Genomic DNA, 21,412 nt, shown 5'->3' on the forward strand with positions numbered 1-21,412 from the left:
GTAAGGCCCTGGATTTGATCCCCAGTACACACACACACACACACACACACACACACACACACACAGTAAATTAAATTTAAAAACAGGTTATTATAATGTTAGGATGTTGTTTTACACAAGCCCCACGATGAAAAAAAATATGTAGAATACACAAAAAGATATGAGAAGGGAATCAAACATGGCGCTATTAGAAAAATTAACTAAAGACAAAGGCAGTTTGGGAGAAAATGAGGAACAACAACAAAAAGCTGTGATATTAACAGAAAACAAACAACAAAACGGCAGAGGTAAATAAGTCCTTCCCTATCAGTGATTCCTTTATATGCAAATGGATTTAGCTCCCACATAAAATATATAGCTTTGCAGAATAGATTAAAAGCCGAGAAGATCCAACTATATACTGCCTATAATGGTAGAGATTCACTTAAGACCTAAGCACACATTAGTTGATGATAAAAGGATGAAAAAAGATATTCTATTCAAATAGTAACTAAAAGAGAGCAGGGATGGCTAATATTACACAAAAAAGACTCATGTCAAAATCTATCACAAAGACAAGAACGTTACATAATGAAATAAAGGTCAATTCATCAAGTACACATAACAATTATAAACATATATACACCGAAACACCAGAGCTCCTAAGTATATAAAAGCAAGTATTGACAGAATTGAAGGAGAAATAGACAGCTGTATAATAATAGTTGGAGGTTTCAATACTCTACTATCGATTACAGACAGAACAATAAGATGGAATATAAATAAGGAAATAAAAGATTTGAACACCACCACAGATCATCTGGATTTACCACACATAAATAGAACATACTACTCACTAATAAGTCGAATACAGACATATCTCAAGTACACAAGGAACATTCTCTGGGATATATTAGGCCATGAAACAAGTCTTAATACATTTTAAAATGTTAAAATTGTACAAAGTATATCTCTAGGCAATATATTAAAATTAGAAATTAATAGCAGACAGATATTAGAAAATCCACAAATATGTGGAAATTAAACAGTAATTGGTCTTAAACTAATTGGTCAAATAAGAAATCACAAGAGAAATTAGAAAATATCTTGAGAGAAAATAAAACAAAATATCAAATATGATGGGGTACCACAAAAGTAATGCTATGAGAGAAATTTATAACTGTAAATGCTTACATTAAAAAAATATTTTGAGCCGGGCATGGTAGTGCACACCTGTAATCCCAGCAGCTCAGGAGGCTGAGGCAGGAGGATCATGAGTTCAAAACCAGTCTCAGGACCTTAGCAAAGCCCTAAGCAACTCAGCAAAATCCCATCTCTAAATACAACATAAAAAAAGGCTGGGGATGTGGCTCAGTGATTAAGCACCACTGGTTTTAAAAAAATAAAAAACTGAAACAATAGTCTAACCTTAAGAAAACAGGAAAAGAACAAACTAAGCAAGCACAAAACAAACAAGAGTAAAAAAGAACAAAATTTAGAGTAGATATATACAAAATAGAGGACAGAAAAACAAGAGAAAAAAAAAAAGGAACCAAGAGTTAGTTCTTCAGAAAGTTTGAAAAAAAAAATGGACATTCAGAGCTAGAACTAGAAAGGAAAAAGACTCAAAAAACTGAACATGGAGAAGTTGTGACCACTTTTACAGAAATAAAAAAGGAGCATAGAATACTATGAACAATTACATGCTATCAAATTGGGATTATACAGATGAAATGGACAAAGTCCTAGAAGCACAACCTTTCAACTCTGAATCATGAAGAAATATAAATCATTAATAGATTTGTAACTAATAAGGAGACTGCATTTATTTTCCAAAATTCTTCCAACAAAAAAGTACAGGACCAGAGGGCTTTACAGGTGAACTCCATCAAACTACTTATAGACCTAATGCCAATCCTCCTCAAATTACTCCAAAAAATTGAAGAGGAAGGAAGACTTCTCTCTTCTTGAAGACAGCATTATCCTGGTACCAAAACTACACTGACATTACAAGAAAAAACAAAGACTACTGTCCTTGATAAACATTGCAAAAGTCTTCAATAAAATGCTAGCAAATAGAATTTCAACAGCACATTAAAAGGCTTAAACATGGTGACTAACAGGGATTTATTCCCAGAATGACTCAATATATAACAAATCAATTGATACCACACTAACAGAATGAAGGAAAAAAAAAAACCATCTTCTCTATTGATGCACAAAAAGCTTTTGTCAAAATTCAACACCCTTTCTTGATAAAAACACCCAAAGCCCATCATTAACATAATGAAAGACTGACAGTTTTTCTCCAATATCAGGAATAATACAAAGATGTCCACTTTCACCACTTGTATTTGACACACTACTAAAGTCTAGCCATATAAAATAGGAAAGAAAAAGAAATAAAAGATACTCACATTTGTAACGAAGAAGTAAAACTGTAGATGACACATAAAATGCAGAAATGCCTAGATATTCCACAAAACAAAGCCCCAACAAAACTTTCAGAATAAACAAATTCAGCAAAACTGTAGCACGTAAAATCAATGCACAAAAATCAGGTGCATATGTACATGCGAACAGTGAGCAACCCTAAAAGGAAATTAAGAAAACCATTCCATTTACTGTAGTATCAAAAAGTATAAAATACTTAATCAGGGACACAAAAAACTTGCATACTGAAAATGTTTTTGAAATTAAAGGCATCAATAAGTGAAAGTATTGTTTATGGATTTTAATTGTTTTTTTGGTACTAGGGATTGAACTCAGGGGCACTCGACCACTGAGCCACATCTCCTGTCCTAGTTTGTATTTTATTTAGAGACAGGGTCTTACTGAGTAGCTTAGTGACTCACCATTACTGAGGCTGGCTTTGAACTCTTAATCTTCCTGTCTCAGCCTCCCAAGCTGCTGGGATTACAGGCATGCGTCACTGCGCCAGGCAAGACTTAATATTTTTGAGATGGCAATCCTACCTAAAATAATCTACAGACTCAACACAATCAAAATCCCAACAATGCTAATTGCAGAAATTGAAAAATTCACCCTGAAGTTCACATGAAATCTCAAAGAAACCCAAATACTAAAAAAAAATCTTGGGGTTAGGGAAAACCCAACAAAGGTGGAGGACTCACATTTCCTGACTTCAGAACTTATTGCAAAGATAGTAATCCGGATAGTTTACTGGAGACGAAAGATAGAACAATATGAATGAAACAAAGCACAGGAGGTAAACCCTCACATATATGGTCAAAACATTTTTGGTAAGGGTGGCAAAAGGACGTCTCTGTCTTCTCAACTAGCAGTATTTGAAAAAAGTAGATATTCACATTCAAAAAAATGAAGCTGGATCTTTATCTTACATAACGGACAAAACTGTGTCAAAATGGATAAAGACCTAAACATAAAGGGTAAAGCTACAAACTTAGAACAAGGCAAAAGCTTTATAATAATGAATTTGGCAATGATTTTTTAATGACCCAAAAGCATGGGCATAAAAGAAAGATAAACTACATCAAAATTAAAACTGTACACCAAAGGACACAATCAACAGAATGAAAAGTCAACTTACCGAATTAGAAAAAGTATTCGCAAATCATATATTTGATAAGACATTAATACCAGAATGAAGAAAGTTATGTACATACAGTAAAAAACAGAAAATAGAATGATGTTTGCAAAGCTGGTGGGAGGGAGAATAGGACATTGTTTAATGGTACATAGTTTTATGAGATGAAAGATTTCTGGAGATGGGTGCCCAACAATGAAGTGCACTCAATGCCACTAAACTGTGCACTTAAAAGATGTGCACTTAACATGGTAAACTTCATGTTATGTATCTTTTACCACAATTACAAAATATCACAAAAAACCTGAAAGACTAAGTAACTTTGAATCATCCTAACCAAGTGATAAAAATTAACTGGGTAAATCCATGTTTTTGTAAGAAAATGCTTAAGTATTTGGGGCTCCAGAGGCGAGCTGTCAACAAGCTAGACACACACACCTGCAAAAAGCAATAGTATGTACATATAAGGTGACAAAGTTAAGTATGACAAAGTGGTAAGTATCAATGAAGGGTACATGGAGTTAACTTTACTAAATTGGAAATATTTTTAAATCAGGGGAAAAAAGTTATTCTGGTGGACTAGGTTTCAGATGCCGCCAAATAAGCCATACACCAGATCATTTATACAGAAACTAGTTAAATTTTTTTCTTTAAACTTAGTATAAGAGAATTTCTCATCATTTTTAATTCCCTGGGTGTGATTATCACTTTATTACCTGGTACCATCACTTTTACCTTCCATGTGACATTTTCAGACAACTGGAGCTTACTATAATAAAGGCCAAAATGTTAATAACTTGAAAATCTTTAACAACTTGTTTTTCTTGTTTACAACTGTCTTAATTGTCAGCATTTGGAAGGCACTGGAAACATTTTTGAGGGTAAATAAAAAGTAAAACACAGCTGAAAGGTTGTTTTGTCTCCATCTAGTGGTTAGCCATTACCTTCTAATATATACTTAATTTTTTACAATCTTGTGCTTCTGAATTTGTTGCAACTTAAATGAAGATAGGTTCTGAAAGGTTCTTGTGTTTCAGTGCATATACTTCATGTTATGTAGACCACTCAAAGGTCTTTATGAAAACCAAGGCTAATTAAAATTTTCTTGGATTTACTCAGCTTGACCCATCAGAGCTCTCATAATTAAGTCTGTAGAGACTACTAAAATAATTAGATAATCATTAACGACTTCCTGAAAATTTTCTACTGTAATTCCCTACTCTTGGAGGAAAATAATTAATATAAAATGATTAATACTAAGACGTAAGATATTGTTGGTATTATAGTACAATTCCAACTGGGGTACTCTATTTCAATTCTGATAGGTGCTGGCCACATTGAGTTCTCCAGACCACTGATACTTTGGATTGAATGTTTACAAATTTGGGGTTCTCATGAATCTCTTGTGAAGAGTTTGCTAAGATGTCTCACAGAACTAAGGAAGGTACTAATCCTATAGAGCACCATACTTGTGGTTAGTTTTATTATAAGGAATGTTAGACCTGTTAAGTCAAATGTAGATCTTCAGAAGGGGTGTTTAAGAAGGGAATGCAGAGATTCTGTGCCCCATTCTTCTGGCACATCAGTGAGTTCACCCACCAGGAAACTCTACTAAGCTTGCTTAGGTGTCTAGAGCTCTTAATGGACCTCACTATGCAGGTGTGGATGATTAAATCAAATAGGTCACATGACTGAACCTACCCTTTCCCCTAAGACTATCTAGGGCCCACAAGGAATCACTCCATCAGCATAAGACAATTTTATCACCCAGGAAACCCAAGGGTTTGAGACATTCCTTGTCAGGAATCAGGGACAAAGACCAGACAAATTCCTCATACCATAGTCAGATAGGACTGAACTTTGAAGGTGTATCTTAAGATTTTTTTCACTCAACAGGGACCAATTTTTGATCCCACAGAGAATGCATCTTCTAAGACAATAAAGAAACAGCCCCCCAAAACCAGAATGAAATTTTATTATTTAAAATTTTTAGAAGTATGACTAGTATTCTTCTGTACAAAGTACACAACAGTTTTAAATACAACTGAGAGAAATGTGAATCCTATGACAACATTTGATACAAGCCAAACCATTTACAGACACACTAAAAAAATTTTAAAATATCTTCTTTCTCCAAAGAGTCCATTGTGCATTTCTTAAAGCAGAGATGGAAGACACATCCCAGGCAAGGTCACAATGGCATTTTATTGCCCTCTATGCTGATTTTCACAGCGTGTGCAGATCTGCTTTTTTTCCTGATATCTGTGAACTTTCTCATCTGTTTATCCAGTCGACTGATACCTTTCTTGGAAGTTGCCTGAAACTAAGAGTGGGGGGAAAAATTAAAGAGCAAATTATTGTAATACCTACACTTAGTTTTATCTTTCATTTTCTTATATCTGAAAATTAGCAGTCAAAGGGAATCCCAGCTCTAGAATAATCAGAAAACACTTTGGTGACCTTAGGAACAGATCAAGTATTCACAACAGTGTTAGAACACCTCTCAATCAAAATTAAAATTGTTGTTGACTGTGTTTTAATTTTGCCGCAGTCCACAAAAATCTCCAAGATGAGAGAAAGGGAAATATTGAGACTACAATCCTCAAGGTGGACTTCTCTTTGCCCACTCTCAGGATGTTCTTTAACATCTGTACCTTCATTAATCTGTTTAGCCTCAGCATCAGGGACACTCTCAAGCCAGTGCCAAGTGACTCTTTGTTATAACATGTATGTAGCTGGCAGATGCTTAGTTACCTCACCCTAAGCCTGAAAACACAAAGAACCACCCAGCACCTAACATGACACATTCAGTGAGGTCCCTTCCTGATTTCATCACCTCTATCCCACATTTCCTCAGGATATTATAAATCTATACTGTACTGTTTTATCAGGGCGGGGAGGGGGGGGGCACAGCTTACAAAACTAGGTGGTTTTGCTTAAAAATTATGGCACAACTGTATATCAACACTATATTATATCACTGAAGAATATTTAGTCAAATGAAATTTTACCATGTCAAGTAAAAGGCAAAACAACAAAGTAAATAAAGTAGAAAAAAATTATGATCACATTGTTGCTTGAATTAAAGAAAAAAAGAACACAGTGATAATGTTTATGCATGCACACAAAAATGACCAAAAGAAATAATCAAAGTGTTAATATTAAGATGTGGCAAGATTAAGGTGACATTAATTTTACTTATTTTCTGTATTTTTAAAAGTCTACAAAAACATGCATTGCTTCTGCAATTTTAATGTTATTTTTTAAAAGCACCCTATGAAACAAACATAAAAATTAGTATAGGACAGGTTTTTGAATTATTCAAGAGTAGAAAAAAAATCAGAATCTCTAGAGAAGTGAATAAACTCATATATTCACACAATGGTCACAGACCATTCTGCAGCCATTAAAAATGATAAATCTACAAGGTGGTTTAAATGAGGGAAAATGACCAAAATTATATGCAGCACAATTTTGATTACAGTAGCCATGAAAAAAAAAAAAAGGTAACAAATATTATCAAAGTATTTTGAAATGGTTAGACTATGAGAGATTTTTCTTATTATTACCTCAAATTATTCTACAATTATAAAAACTAAGTTTTGAGGCATAACTGGAAGTACATTTAAAACCTCAAATTGTTAATAGTAGTAATGACTTAGTGAAGAGCAGAACTTTGGGAATGGAGGTTAATCTGTAGTGTTTTATATTTACTATATAACCTCAAAAATAAAAATTATATTGAATACAAAAAGTTTCATTTGAAAGTCATTTACTTACTCTAGTTTTCTTCTTGGACAATACTCATTAGTGTCTATGCAATGTGATCCTTGAGTGAATGTACAAGAAACCTTTCTGATCAGGGAAACTGGCTAGGTGGTTTAAAGACAGTAAGTAGGAAGGTTAACAAGTAACCATCCCCACCCAAAAAATGATATTTTTTGGACAGAGTTCTATAGTCTTATAGGCCAAACTGCAACCTTGATAAACACAGGCACATTATGGTCCTGTGGAGTGTCTGGGATAAGGAAGGGAGCTCTCCTAGAACATTTTCTCCTCTTGCTGTTTCTCTCCTTCCACCCCTTCCACTTAACAGGGAGGAGGGACCAGAGCCAGTACCATTAACAGGCATACAGCCCCTTGGGACACAAGGCATGCTTCCAAGGTAGGCAGACCTCTGAGAGTTTTGATTATGTTTTCTTGGCTATGCTGTAGTTTTCAATTCTCAAAAACCTAAGTGCTGGGGCAGGAAATATTAGTTTAAAAAAAAATGGCTAAAAGAGGGAAGAGACAGTGAGAAAGGAGAGAAAGATAAAGAAATGGGGGTGGGGAAGAGGAATACCAAGGAGAAGTGGCCAAGGGACACGGATATAGTATAAGTTAAAAAAGAAAGGCCAGCCAGAGGAAGAAGTCCTTGGCATGGAACTAATCCTCCCCTACCCTTTATTCATTCTCAATAAATAAGAAGGTAGGGCTGAGATTGTGGCTCAGCAGTAGAGTGCTCACCTAGCCCGTGTGAGGCCCTGGGTTTGATCCTCAGTACCACATAAAAATAAACAAATAAAATAAAGGGAAAAAAAAAAAAAAGAAACTGAGTTTTGTCTTGACAGTTGTTTAATAGCAAAGTGAGCTGACAGGAAGGTGAGTGGAGTCCTTGGAAACAGTTGCCAAAGCAGAGGTCAGGGAGAATTACAAAAGGCAGACATCACACTGGGACTCTGCACACTGTAGCAAAAGTAGTACTACTAATTTCGAAGCACAGTGGGTCAGTGAATCTGGCTTATGAACTGTTTGGTCTTTTTCCACTTCTGACTATGTACTGAATATATTTTTACCACATACATCTCTTAAATATTCAGTATAGGAATTTAGGTAATGAGTCCTCGAATGCATGTTGCTGAATGACTGACAATAGGAAATTAAGCCATTTCCCATTCATCTAGAAATCACTGCCAGTTCATGTCTGTAATGCAGACTACTATGATTCTAGGTGCTAAAAAAAGCTTTTCATAAAAATGGGTACCAGTCAGGAAGAACACAATGCTTATCATGGAAGTAAGGTCTATTAGTCTCTACTATGGAAAGTACTTGAATGCTCTAAGGGACCTGTCAGGGTCATTATTTCAAAAAGTAAGAGCAGGTGGCTTTTTCTGATTAAGAAAGCACACACATGCTTGTTTTCACTTTGATGACACTCCAAGCCCATGCACAGCCCATGCTTCCTCAGGGATACCTCTTGGATACACTGTTAGGGCCAGGATTATAAGGGCATCCTGTTGCCTTCAATGCTGAACTTGACAGCACGGTGCACTTTGCTGAGTCGTTTCTGTTCTGCAAATCGCCTCTTATGCTTTTCCAAACGGCTTAGGCCTTTTTTAAGAATACCAGGCTAGAAGAGTGGATGGATTAGAGAATAAAGATTACTGAGAAACAGTGTCCAAGTAGTGTTCACATCCATAATGGAAGAAGTGTCTACCCTAGTGATTTCACAACAGAATTGCTTAAATAGATGAAAAGAAAGGGAGGGAGAGAGATGTGGCATTAGGTAAATCCTGTTTCTGATGGTTCTTAAAAAAAAAAAAAAAAAGTCACTATGTCAGAACATTGTAGTCTTCAAAATTCACTTGAAATGAAGGGATTAGTAAGAAACTTCCTGGTTTAATGTTGCTTTAAGTCTGGAGAAAAAAATCATCAGCTTTAATCATGGGTAATACTTTTCCCTTTGTCTGATTCCTTGATTTGTGATTTTGCTAGACAAGAGACCAGGAAACAGATTTCTGTGAACAAGATAAACCTTAAAAGTTATAGGGATTATAAAACATAAGGTGAAAAATCAAGTGGCAATCTATATATGAGTTCCACTTTGCTCTTCCTTGCTTACCCTGGATGACTCCATTTCCACGTTCCACTTGGGCCTGACGACATAGTCCTTGTTTGAGGGCATTGGGACCCTTGCACGGGCACAGAATCCAGGATCTCCAGGTCTAAGAGCCCTAAGAAAAGGAAAAGGAAGAGCATACTGCTTATGTAGTCAGCCACAATAGAGACTACAGGCAATTTCACATTCCTGTTCCCAGTCCACCCTATTTAGCTCCAGTATTTCAAATTTCCTCTGTCCTCTCACATCATCAGACACACTGCTATAGGAATTCCTCATTTCCCCCCAAAGCCACCTTCTTCTGCATTTGTATAAATCCCCTTTATTCTCCTCAGCTTTAAACGTAATCATGCCTTCTCCTTTCAAAGGCTGGTCTCACCTTTCTGACCAAATCCTAACTTCTTCAGGCTAGTGGAGATACTCAGAAGTTCACTTATGAGGTGAAAAAAACCAGGTAGTCAAAAATGACCCTCACATGCTCTAAGTATGTCCATAATGTACATGGTTTTGCATGTGCAACACCCAGTAATTTCCATCAATACTTCTGTAAGTAACTTTTGGGAATAGTTTCAGTTTCACATACAGTTATAAAAAATAATACCAAGAAGAGGGCTGGGGTTGTGGCTCCATGGTAGAGCACTTGCTGGCACATGTGAGGCACTGGGTTTGATCCTCAGCACCACATAAAATAAATAAACAAAAGGTATTGTGCCCGTCTACAACTATAAACAAACAAATAAACAAATAAAATAATGCCAAGAGAGATTCATCATCTCCTGTAATGGTAACAACTTGCAAAAATACAGCACAGTACCACAACCAGGATATTGACACTGATACAATCCATCCATATTATTTACATTTCGCTAATATTACTTATACTCATTGTGTATGTCTGTTCAGTACTGCGCAAATTTGAGAGCACCCAAGTTAAACTAAAAGATCACCATCTTTCCAAAGTAAAGATTCAATATTCAATAGATTATAGACGCTCAGGCATTTAAAATCACTTAACCTTTAGGTAACTCCCTCTAGTGGTAAATGGAGAGTGGCTGTATGTACCTATTGCAGGTGGGGCAAGCAGAGTAAAAAAATTCTAAACTGTTTTTAATCCTTTGTATAGTTTGTCCCATTTTTAAACATTAAATTTCTATAACCTTCTATACCAGATTAATTGGCTAGCCAAAACAAAACCCCAAAACTCCTTAACTCTTCTTCTCCCTCTGAAGGATATTATCTCATCTTCAAACCACCTGTATATAAGTTTTACTTTGCTCCCTCTATCTCATCTCTCATTCTCTTGCAAGCCTTGAGCCAATACTGCCAGGAACAGATATTGGCAGCATCTCTCCTCACTATCCCTGGCCCCGTACCTTCTCCACTGCCCACCTCCATGTAGCCTCATTCCCTTCCCAGGTTCTGTTCCAACACTTATGTCCACATCCTCTTGTTGGCTACTCTGCCTGGCCATACCCCTTTTAAAAACTGGTTAGTTCACTTCTTACTCTACACTTTCTTGATTCAACAGTTTTTCCCCCCCTTCGAAAAATAACCATCAAATCTGTCTCTAGGCCCATGATATTCATAAGAGTATCTTATTAGGTATCTCACATTTAACTGCTTTAAACAGAACTCACCAATGCCCTCAAAACTACTCCTCCCTTAACTTTAATAGTAACACCACTGTCTCCGTACTGGTGAATATTTGGGGTAGAGCCAAATTCTCCTCCACTAAGTCACCAACTCCTGGCAGCTCTGCTTCTGCAGTGCCTTCTCAGTCTCCTGCTCCTCCATTATGGTTTTTGTTTATCTGTACCATACCTTTCAGTCAAACTGCCCTGCCTGTCCTATACAACACCATCAGCATCAACATTCCCAATCAAATTTTATGGCTTCATATCTAGGTTAAAATACATCATTTGGAGTCACAAAGAAGTGAAAATTTCTATTCTGATTTCAGCTCCTTATTGGTCCACATCTGTATTTCCAGTTTTGTCTTTTACCACCCTTGGTGCCACAATGCTGACCAATCACTTCAGTCTATTTGCCACTCCCCAAAAGGCCTTGCACACTGACCCCACATCCTTGCCTGTGCTCTCCCTTTCCCATTGCCCTTCTGGACTATTTCAAAAGCTTACCAAAGAGTCTAGCACTTAGCAAACAGCAATACAATCTTTACTGAATCAACTATTTTCTTAGTTTCAATAACTGTTAAACTGAAAATCACTCCCTGCCAACGTTAACACAACATCATTTCATTTACTGTTTTTCTTAAAGCAGCTATCAGAAATCCTCTATATATGTTAAGAAAAATTAATACAAAAGCTCTTACTTCTCCTCTCCTGTTAGCACCTTTTCCAGGTCTCTTCGGGGTGTCTGACCACCAGTGCTGGGAAAAAGGTAAACAATAAGTTACTAAGAGTCAAAAAACCTTCTAACTAAGAAAAGAGCAAATTATCAAACTTAAACCACAATTAGCTTTACATTTGGATGGGGTGGGGGCCCACAAAACACAACCCCCCCCCCCAAAAAAAAGCATAAACAACAACAAAAAAACCTGAATCATTTTAAGGACACTACTCAATTTAGTAGTATTCTTTTACCTACAGGTTTCACTCTGAGTGTGCAATAACTACCATAGTTGTAACTCCTGGACGGGACTAGATTTAGTACATTTACACAAATTGAAACAATAATATTTCCCCCCATGATTTTGGAGACAGGAAGTTGTTTCCTGTAAGTGGATGGAATCTCCAGGCCATACTTTTGGAGACTATTCCAAAAAAGGTCTTATGTGAAGGAGGAGACTCTTACCAGATGCTATCACATTTAAACTATAAGGATATTATGAACTACGTATTTTCTTTTCAAATACAACAAGCTGAAAGACAAAATCTTACAGATGACCCTAAGATCCTCATGATCTTATTTACCAGGTACTGGTAATATTAACAGTTATTCCACTTACTCATACCTGTTCCCTCATACCTGTTCATTCTTCGTCGTTGAGGCATTTGTTCTAGATCTCTTTGCTCCCTTTCTTCTCTTGTCATTCCTTTATAGTTTGAGGTAAGGCCAAATATAGGCCGAGACCATTCATCTAGAAAAAGAAAAAAAAAATTTAGTACACAAAATAACATTTTTTTCTAGTAGGCTTTCAAATAATCACACACTCATATAATTCAACAGTCTAGGTATTTGGAGTGTGAGTGTGTGTGTGTGTTGTGCTGGGAATCAAACCCAGGGCCTTGTATATGCTAGGCAGATGTTCGACCAATAAGCTATAACCTCAGCCCACAATATTCTTTTTATTTTCTTTTTTTTCTATTTCCCTTCCTATAATGGGAATTAAACCCAGGATTGCTCTAATACTAAGATACATCCCCATTTATTTATTTTGACACAGTCTTGCTAAGTTGTCCAGATTGGCCTCCAACTTGTGTTCTTCTTGCCTTAGCCTCCTGACATATGTGCTTAGCCAGAATATTCTTTTTCTTAATGATCCCATTATCCCAGACCACTTTCAGGATAAAGACTACATGATTCTAGTATTTAAACTAAGGCTGGTCAATTCAGAAAAGTAGTATAACAGGACCAGTTTATTTAGTAACCACAGAAATTAAAGAAAGGAACTGTCATTAATCACTTGGGTTGATAACAATTTTATTTCTTAAAAAATGTTTATTTTAAAAAGGCAGTCTAATTTCTAAAGTTTACTCCACTGAAAAATAGTATCTTGAAATAAGGCTCCCTTATTACCTGTCAAATGGTCTAAATATTTAAAAATTACATTCTAATATGACAGGTGTAGGTGACCATAAGAAAACTAATATATGCTCACTGCTCAGTCAGTAAATGTCCAGAGGCATCAACTGATGTTTTTGTTCTGAACATAATGTAGCTTATTGCTGCATTAGTACACTACAAAAACCAGAAAGGACCTTTTACAGACAGAATAAGTGTTGACACACTTTGAAGGAAGCAGGAATTCTCAGGGGGTTTAGATTATCTTCAGAAACTGACCCAGATACCTCATCCCTAGAAACAGAACCACTGTTGTAGTAAGTCATGGACACGAGAGGAAATATTGTGCTTCTGTCTAGGGGAAATAAAAGTCATGGATCACTGCTTAAGAGCAATCAAAAGCTTATCATTCAATAGGAAGTAAACTGTGTATTATTATTAACACAAAACAGAGTAATGTTTCTGGTTTATGAAATAAATTTGTATTTCTCTAATCCAATAATCTTTGTTAATCTTAAATTCAACAGAAACACAAATACTATATCCAAATACAGAATTACTTAAATTCCTTTCCAATGTGGAATACAGGAAGGGTTGAGAACAAAAACACACATGGACTTCAGACTTAAAATTGAAGGATTTCATACACAATATGGCACTTGATGACAAAGTGTATTTCAGTTAGCCTTTGGATTTTTCTGGCATTATAAAAATAAGAACATGGAAACAACTTTGGAGACCATTATGCAAGTAACAATAATAAAGTGGGTAGTAGTTCTTGACTATGTGCTAATCACTGGGCTTTATTTATATCTCCCCCATTTAATCTTCACAATAACTCAAAAGAAAACATAATTATCTCAATTTTACAGAGGAGGAGACCAAACTTGGAGCTGAAATCACCAGCTAAAGAAATGTAGTCAGATAGATATCGATCCATGAAATGAACCAGGTGTGGCTAACTCAAAGGCTTGCATTCAACACTCCCCTCTCTCCACACTCTTGATCCATGACTAGAAAATATATACTTTTACTTGCTGTATTTAATACTGGATAGCATATTTAAAAATACTAAGAAGGATTTTTAGTATAAGAGAAAAAAATCTAGTCCTATAAGAAGTTATTAAAAAAATTTCTATTCCACCACCTTACTGACTCATGTTAAATAAATATTGGTAAAAAAATACATAGTTACATACATGACTCTCCACATATAGACATAAAAATAAAAAGCAAAATTTACGTACTGATTAATTTCCCTGCCATGTCCTTGTTGGACCTTGATTCCTTGGGGTGTTTATAGAGATACATCACTGCTCGTCCAATCCCACTATGCTTCAGGGTCTCCTGGCTCACACTAGGTAGCTGGGGGAACATAAACACACAAAAATTAATCACGCAGAAGCTGGGAGGCTTGCTAATCTATTCTAGAGGACTTTTAAGACCTGGTTCCTTAAAACAAATAAAAAATTCTATTTTCAGGCTCCACAGGCACTGAACATAGATCCTTTGAATTCAAATCATAAGTTGGGAGTTTAGTGTTCCCACTAAGTTTAAGTAAAAATCTAACAGTGTGACAAATTATGAACTAACATACTTACAGGTTAGCTGTTTTGTATAGGAGTCAGCACAGGTCTCAGAAGCCAAGAAACAGACCTAAGACTGAATTCAAGCACAGCCACCTGCTGGGTATGTGACCTTGGACAAGTCATTTAACTTCTGAGTCTAATTTCCTCATCTGTAAAATGGAGACAATATACCTACCTTTCTGTTTATTGTTGAGAAATCAGAGCCAATACATATATAAAGCACCTTGCACAGTGTTTCACATGTAGAAGGTTTCTCGGGAATTTCTGCAGTAGTTAAGTAGCTTGCCCAAGGTGTCACAGCCACATAAGGGGGACCCAGCTTAAGAGTCCAATGCAAGTTCATATGACTCTGAATTTGGTGCTCTATTTCAAGTGCCTCTCCAGAACATGTCCATTAATGGACTACTCTTCTCATATACACCTAGGTACCTCAAGATCTTTTTCCTTCAATATAAGGTCTTTTTTTAATGTTCATTTTATTATATATGTTCCTTTTTTTCAAACCTTTTTTCTGGCAGGCTGTAGCAAAGCAAAAATAAATTCATGGTAAAATAAAGAAGTCAAGACAATACAAACCTTAGATAATTAATGAAGAACAAATAGTTTCTGCCATTAACCTCTTGGTAAATTACAGGCCACTAACCTCTTGCAAAATCTTCAACAGCTCCTCCCGAATCTTTAGTGCTGGCAAACTCTTATCTGGCAGAGGTGATAGCCATTCTTTGATGGCAGACATCACACCACTATCAATAAACGTTTCTTTAAGGTCTTGCCTGAAATAATAATGATGTTGATGATGATAATGATGGTGGTAATAGTGATAATATTAGTAATAATTCAAACCTACAAACCTCAGTTCCACTGTATCTCTCTGACTTTCCTTACATATTTAGTGATGTTTCCAAAACTTGCTTTTATATGCATATATTATTATATATTGGTATATACTGAATATATATTAAATATATAGTTTCAAAAGTAGTATGAAATTTAGTTTCTATTTCCCATAAACATACAGGCTTGACAGTAAAGATGACTTGCTAACAACAAAACAAAATAAACTCAAATTACACAAGATAGATTAATGTTGACTGAATGGTACACATAAAAGGAACAATGAACTGCAATTATTGTAACTAAAAATATAATGCTCAATCCATAAGAATAGTGATTCTCAGTTTCAGGTGATAGAGAACCTAGAATTGTGCTATTCTTTGCAGGACATAAAGGAGAATATAGTATTTCTGGCAGAAAAATTATTCCAATGACTATTGATATTTAAATTACTTTGCCGTTTCCTTTACACCTACCTACTAACGAGGCAAATTAATAGTACTTTCTTAGTTTTACAGTATTGATTTATTTTCTGTAGCCATAATTTTTAGTAACTGCAAAGAAACTTATTTTTTTTAATATAATTCCATTTCTTGTGTACAGAGAATCACGTGTGTATTCACCATGAAGAAATTGTGTGCAACACAAATAAACCCTTTTCAAACCAAAAAATTAAACATATTCCTGAACAAGTGATATTTAAATTCCATTTCATGCAACAGAATCAGTTATATTAATAGTATAACTACATTATATATAGTTATATATGTAACTATGTACATTTTATATGTAAAATCTGCCAGAGAGTTTTGTCTGCTGGAATAAAGGAAGCAGTTTTCTAGTTATAGGTGTCTTAAGGCATGTTTGTGGCTCACTGATGTATGAATGCATTTCTTCAGCCATTCAAAGCAGGCTGTGGCTTTAGTTATTCAAAGAAAAAGCTAAGCTGCTGATGACCATGAGCAAACAAACAAATTTCATAACAAGGACTTAATAAAATAAGGGCATCATTATTATAGAAAGACTCAATGACTGTGATGTATTGGACCACCCAATATATACATTATATATTATATGTGTGTGAGTATATATTTATGTGTGTGTATATAATATTATATATTGTACGTGTATAATATATGCTTTGAGTAGATTGCCCTTGATTTGCTATTTTCAATTATATTGGGAAAACAGATGCAATTTTACCAGACTCCAAACTGTCTACAGAATACATTAGTGCTTTCCAAGTTTTTCTTTCATCAACGTCAGTTTTCTATTTGTTCTGTCTGCATTAGGCAACAAGGTTTAAGATAAATTTATGAAGAAATATAATTTAGGAAATTTTATTCATTAATGTTTGCAATCTAACCGAAGGCTATCATATGTAATATTCTTAGAACACCAATAAGTAGTTTGAATATCATTCCATTAAAAGGAAAAGATTTAAAAATAATTATAAACATACATATAGTTCAAAGCCAAGCACAATGTTAGGCACAGGCATTTGATAAACAAAATATATTTTACTATATATAAAACACAGACTTTTTTTTTAGTCTTATTTCTGTGTAAACAAATTTGATATTCACTTTCATTTCATATATCAAAGTACAAATGTAAGTCAAAGCCTTGAAAAAGATATAATTCATTAGACAAAGACAGCAAGTACACACCCTGAACACAAATGTAAACTGACCAAGTGCAAAATGACTCATAACCACCACTACCTCTTAAGCTGTCCATTCTTTTTTTTTAATTATTAATATTTTTTGTAGTATTTATTTTTTAGTTTAGTTGAACACAATACGTTCATTTTATTTTTTTATTTTTTATGTGGTGCTGAGGATCGAACACAACATCTTGTGCTAGGCAAGCGCTCTACCCGCTGGAGCCACAACCCCAGCCCCAAACTGTTTATTCTTATCATTAAAAGGAAAGTTTTCAACAAGAAAATGAAACACTTACTTCTTAAGGTGCATAACCACAGTAGGCAACAAAGTTAATTTCTTAAGTGCTGGCTTTTTTTGATTGTTCAACTGTCTATCTTCCTATTCAGAAAAAAAGACAAAAAGATTTAAAAACAGCAATACTGCTAATAGTCAATTATAACACTACAATTCTAAACCTTAAAATAAAGTAGCCATCTCTCAAAGAAAACAATTTTTCATACAAGAAAGGATGCCTGAAAGACAAGGGTTTGTTTTGTTCTTGCACAACACCAAATTCCACCAGTTAGTCAAACCCACAAAACTGTTAGAATTTGTTTTTAAAATATACCACTATTTACAATAGAACATATTTTAAAAATTCAACGAGTTAGATGCAGTCTCTTAATCAAGACAAGACAATGACACATGATTTTACAACACTTTTTACATCAGCTAAAGATGAGAACAAAACCATTCCCCCAGACAACCAGTGAAGGCTATTCACCTGAAAAGGTTTAACACTTAGTCTTGTTGATTTATTCTAAACATGTGATTAAATAAAAAATTCTATTTCTATGCTTAATATTTAGGATAGTAAATTTTTATCATACAACAACAACAAAAAAATGTCTTCAATATAGTTCATACCAAAGCTAAGCATTAAATAAACAAACAAAAGCAACACGATGAATTCAGCGGAGAGAAAAAGTGACCATCTCACCTCAGCAGCCTCATTCATCTTGACAATCATGGCACTCACAACATCATCTGCGTCACTAATAAAAGTGCCACCATCGCGATTACGTCTGCGCTTGCCACTCATGCTCTTTTTCCTCTGCAACATCATCTCAAAATCTGATAGGAAGTCCATACTAAGCAGTGACGAAATCAAAAGAAATATAAAATCTTTTAATGATATATTTATCACAATCAAAAGCACCAAACTAATTCTAACTCAATGAAGTGCTACCTTTTAAAAGAAAAAAGTGCAAGTACTTATCACTTGCCATTAAAACAACAGCTGAGGGGCTAGGATTGTGGCTCTGCGAGCGGTAGAGCACTCACCTAGCACGTGCCAGGTGCTGGGTTTGATCCTCAGCACATTAAAAACAAATAAATAAAAAAAAGGTATTGTGTCCAACTACAATTAAAAAACCAAACAAAAAACAAAACAAACAAACAAACAAACAAACAAAAACTCAGCTGACCCTAGCCTTGTCCCTCTTGTTCTACCCCATTGATCACCAATAGCCCTGAACGGCATTCACACACATATTGGCCTGAGAACACTTCGAGTTCTTATCCAGAGGCTCATTTAGCTTTAGCTGCACTGCGTTTATTTGGAATCAGACAGTGTCCAATTATTTGAATGTTTTTATGTTACACAGCATGAGCAAGTAAAATAAACTGCTTTTTAGTGGTAGGTAGCCTAATTCAAAATAATGTAACTAAGATTAACTTGGAAATCTATAGGTTTATTATGAGTGTTAGACTTACAGCTCTCATTAGAATTAGTGAAAGTTAACTCACTCTCACTATTCCTATAAATTCAAATTTCTAAAAGGACTATAATATACATTCAGCTTAATTCTTATACCCAGCCTAGAATTAAAAAGGAAACTTTCTTTTTTAAAGCATTATCTTTACAACTGTAAACATTATTCTATGCTTCTATGGTACCTGTCAAGTTATCAGACTATTCTGGACATGGATCCCAATTATTAACAAAAGGGAGCAAAATACAATCAAATAATATTTTGTTAAGACTTCAGACTTACTCTCCCTGGTCCTCCAAATCAACTCTTAAAAACCTATTAGGTTAATTTTTAGAACAGTTTATGTAGCAAGCTATAAATTAAGAGTCTGGTGCCATATAAATATAAAATTAAGATATCTGAGTACAGGAAAATAATAACAGCAAGTTATTCACTGATAGCACTGTATATAGAGAAAGTAAAACAAGTAAAATAGGAATAGATTTTCTGCTAAATTTAGCAACTAAATGAAAGACAATAAGTTTAAGTCCCTACCTCCACTTTTTTTTTTTAAGCTCTCTTTAAACAAATTTCTTTAAACAAAAAACTTACTGCTTTCCTCTTTTTATGTTATCATCAGAATCTGAATCTTCTGCTTCTTTCACCTGGGTTTCACCTTTTTCTTCTTCCAAATCCTCCTGATTAAAACCCTGGAGGCAGAATGAATCACCTAGTTATCAAATCCTCCATACAGATTTTCTTCAGTATAACTGCTCTTAACTTTTTACATTTTAAAAGTATTACAACCACAAAAATAAATAAATAAATAAATAGGTACCAAACAGGATATACAGCAAAAGTTTTCTCCCTAACCACTAGTATTACTTGTTTTTTAATGTTTCCTTCCAGAATAGTCTACAATTACATATGCACTTTATACACATATATTTAGTATCTCCTTTTATTATACAAATGGCAGCATATTATTCAAAATGGATACAAGATACACTCTACATTTTCCAAATTTAACAATAGAATCTGGACAATGATCCATTTCTGCATAAAGTATCCTCATTCTTTGTAATGCTTTTGACTATTTTACCATATGATTATCACTGTAATTTATTCACATTTGCACAATAGCATGATTATGTATATATGAAAATTTGATAAGTATTTGCCAAATAGTCTTGCACAGGGGTTATATACCAATCCTCTCCTTCCAGCAAAGCACAGATTGCACCTGCTTTCCCACTTTCTCACCACTGTAACAGGTTATTAAACATTAATATTTGTCAATCTCTGGACCAAAACCCCAAAGGTAAATGGCTTTATTTGCATTCTTTCATTAGGAGTAAGTCTGGGCTCCCCCTTCCCCCCATGTTTAAAAAGTCATCTGTAATTCTTTATTCTGTGAACTCTAAATATCCTAAGCCCATTTTTTAGTTGTCGTTGCGCTATTTACCTAATAAGGGTAAAAAAAAAAAAAAAAAAATCTCTAAAAATTAAGGAAATCAGTTGTCTATGACATAAATGGCACAATATTACATTTGTACATTTCAATTTCATTTATACTAATGTTAGGCATGATTTTCATTTTTATGTAAATGAAATAACCAGTCTTCTTTTAACAGCTTCTAACTTTTTGTATCTTACTTAGATATGCCTTCCCAATGTTTTACCTTAGTATGTTGTCTTTCTTAATGAGCTAAAACTATAACAAGCTTATGTTAACTCTCCAAACTAGATTAAGCTTAACTTATACCAATATGGTGTTGAACTGACTATAAGCTCCATGAAGGTGTCCAAAGTCTCTGATATGTAGACTTTCAAATACTTGTTAAATGAATTCTTTTATTATTTTCCTTAGGTTTACTTTTTTATCATTTTAATTCTATATCCATCTATTTTCATTCTCTCTTATTTTACTAAAAATATTGATTTCTTTTTTGACCAAAGGACTATTTAATAAGGCTTTAAAATTTTTACAGGACATAGGTGTCTTGTTTGTTAATTTTGTTATTACTTTTTGGTTTACTGCATTACATACAGATATTATCTAAACTTTGGCTTTTTGGAAAAAAATGGTTCAAAATTTATGAGAATGCAAAGATCCAAGAAAAGCCAAAGCAATGTTGAATAACAAGCTTAGAGAACATAAACCAATTATCACTAGCAATGGTGCAATGAGACCAACAGATGGTAAAATAAACCTATATACTCGATATATGACTGATGGCAATAAACAGCAGTAGGAAAGGATGATTTTTTTTTTTTTCAATAAATGGTGGTAGGTCTACTATATATTCCAAATTAGGGAAAGGGGTTTGACTTCTTCATAACACACATAAAAAAGCCAATTTTAGGTGTATTGTACAATTAAATGTGAACATTTATAAAATAGTCAACTTCCTAGAAAA

At 34.6% G+C, this 21,412-nt stretch overlaps 1 protein-coding gene across 3 annotated transcripts in view; it reads right to left on the reverse strand.

The window, feature by feature from the left end:
* Positions 1-5,501: 5,501 nt before the first annotated feature.
* Iws1 (interacts with SUPT6H, CTD assembly factor 1) overlaps positions 5,502-21,412 on the reverse strand; it is a 34,530-nt gene continuing 18,619 nt past the window's right edge. For 2 of the 3 annotated variants that reach the window (XM_026388738.1, XM_026388722.1), the window contains exons 6-14: positions 19,605-19,702; positions 18,239-18,389; positions 17,555-17,637; positions 15,402-15,531; positions 14,417-14,534; positions 12,414-12,525; positions 11,758-11,814; positions 9,429-9,540; positions 5,502-5,870 (exon numbers count right to left, since the gene is read on the reverse strand). In XM_026388738.1, coding sequence (XP_026244523.1) covers positions 5,739-5,870; positions 9,429-9,540; positions 11,758-11,814; positions 12,414-12,525; positions 14,417-14,534; positions 15,402-15,531; positions 17,555-17,637; positions 18,239-18,389; positions 19,605-19,702 — 993 coding nt within the window. In that variant the 3' untranslated portion in view covers positions 5,502-5,738. Of the gene's footprint in view, positions 5,871-8,780; positions 8,937-9,428; positions 9,541-11,757; positions 11,815-12,413; positions 12,526-14,416; positions 14,535-15,401; positions 15,532-17,554; positions 17,638-18,238; positions 18,390-19,604; positions 19,703-21,412 lie in introns of all 3 variants that reach the window. The other variant, XM_026388728.2, reaches the window with a different exon arrangement.

Source organism: Urocitellus parryii, chromosome 1 (assembly GCF_045843805.1).
Source record: "Urocitellus parryii isolate mUroPar1 chromosome 1, mUroPar1.hap1, whole genome shotgun sequence".
NCBI classification, from domain to species: domain Eukaryota; kingdom Metazoa; phylum Chordata; class Mammalia; order Rodentia; family Sciuridae; genus Urocitellus; species Urocitellus parryii.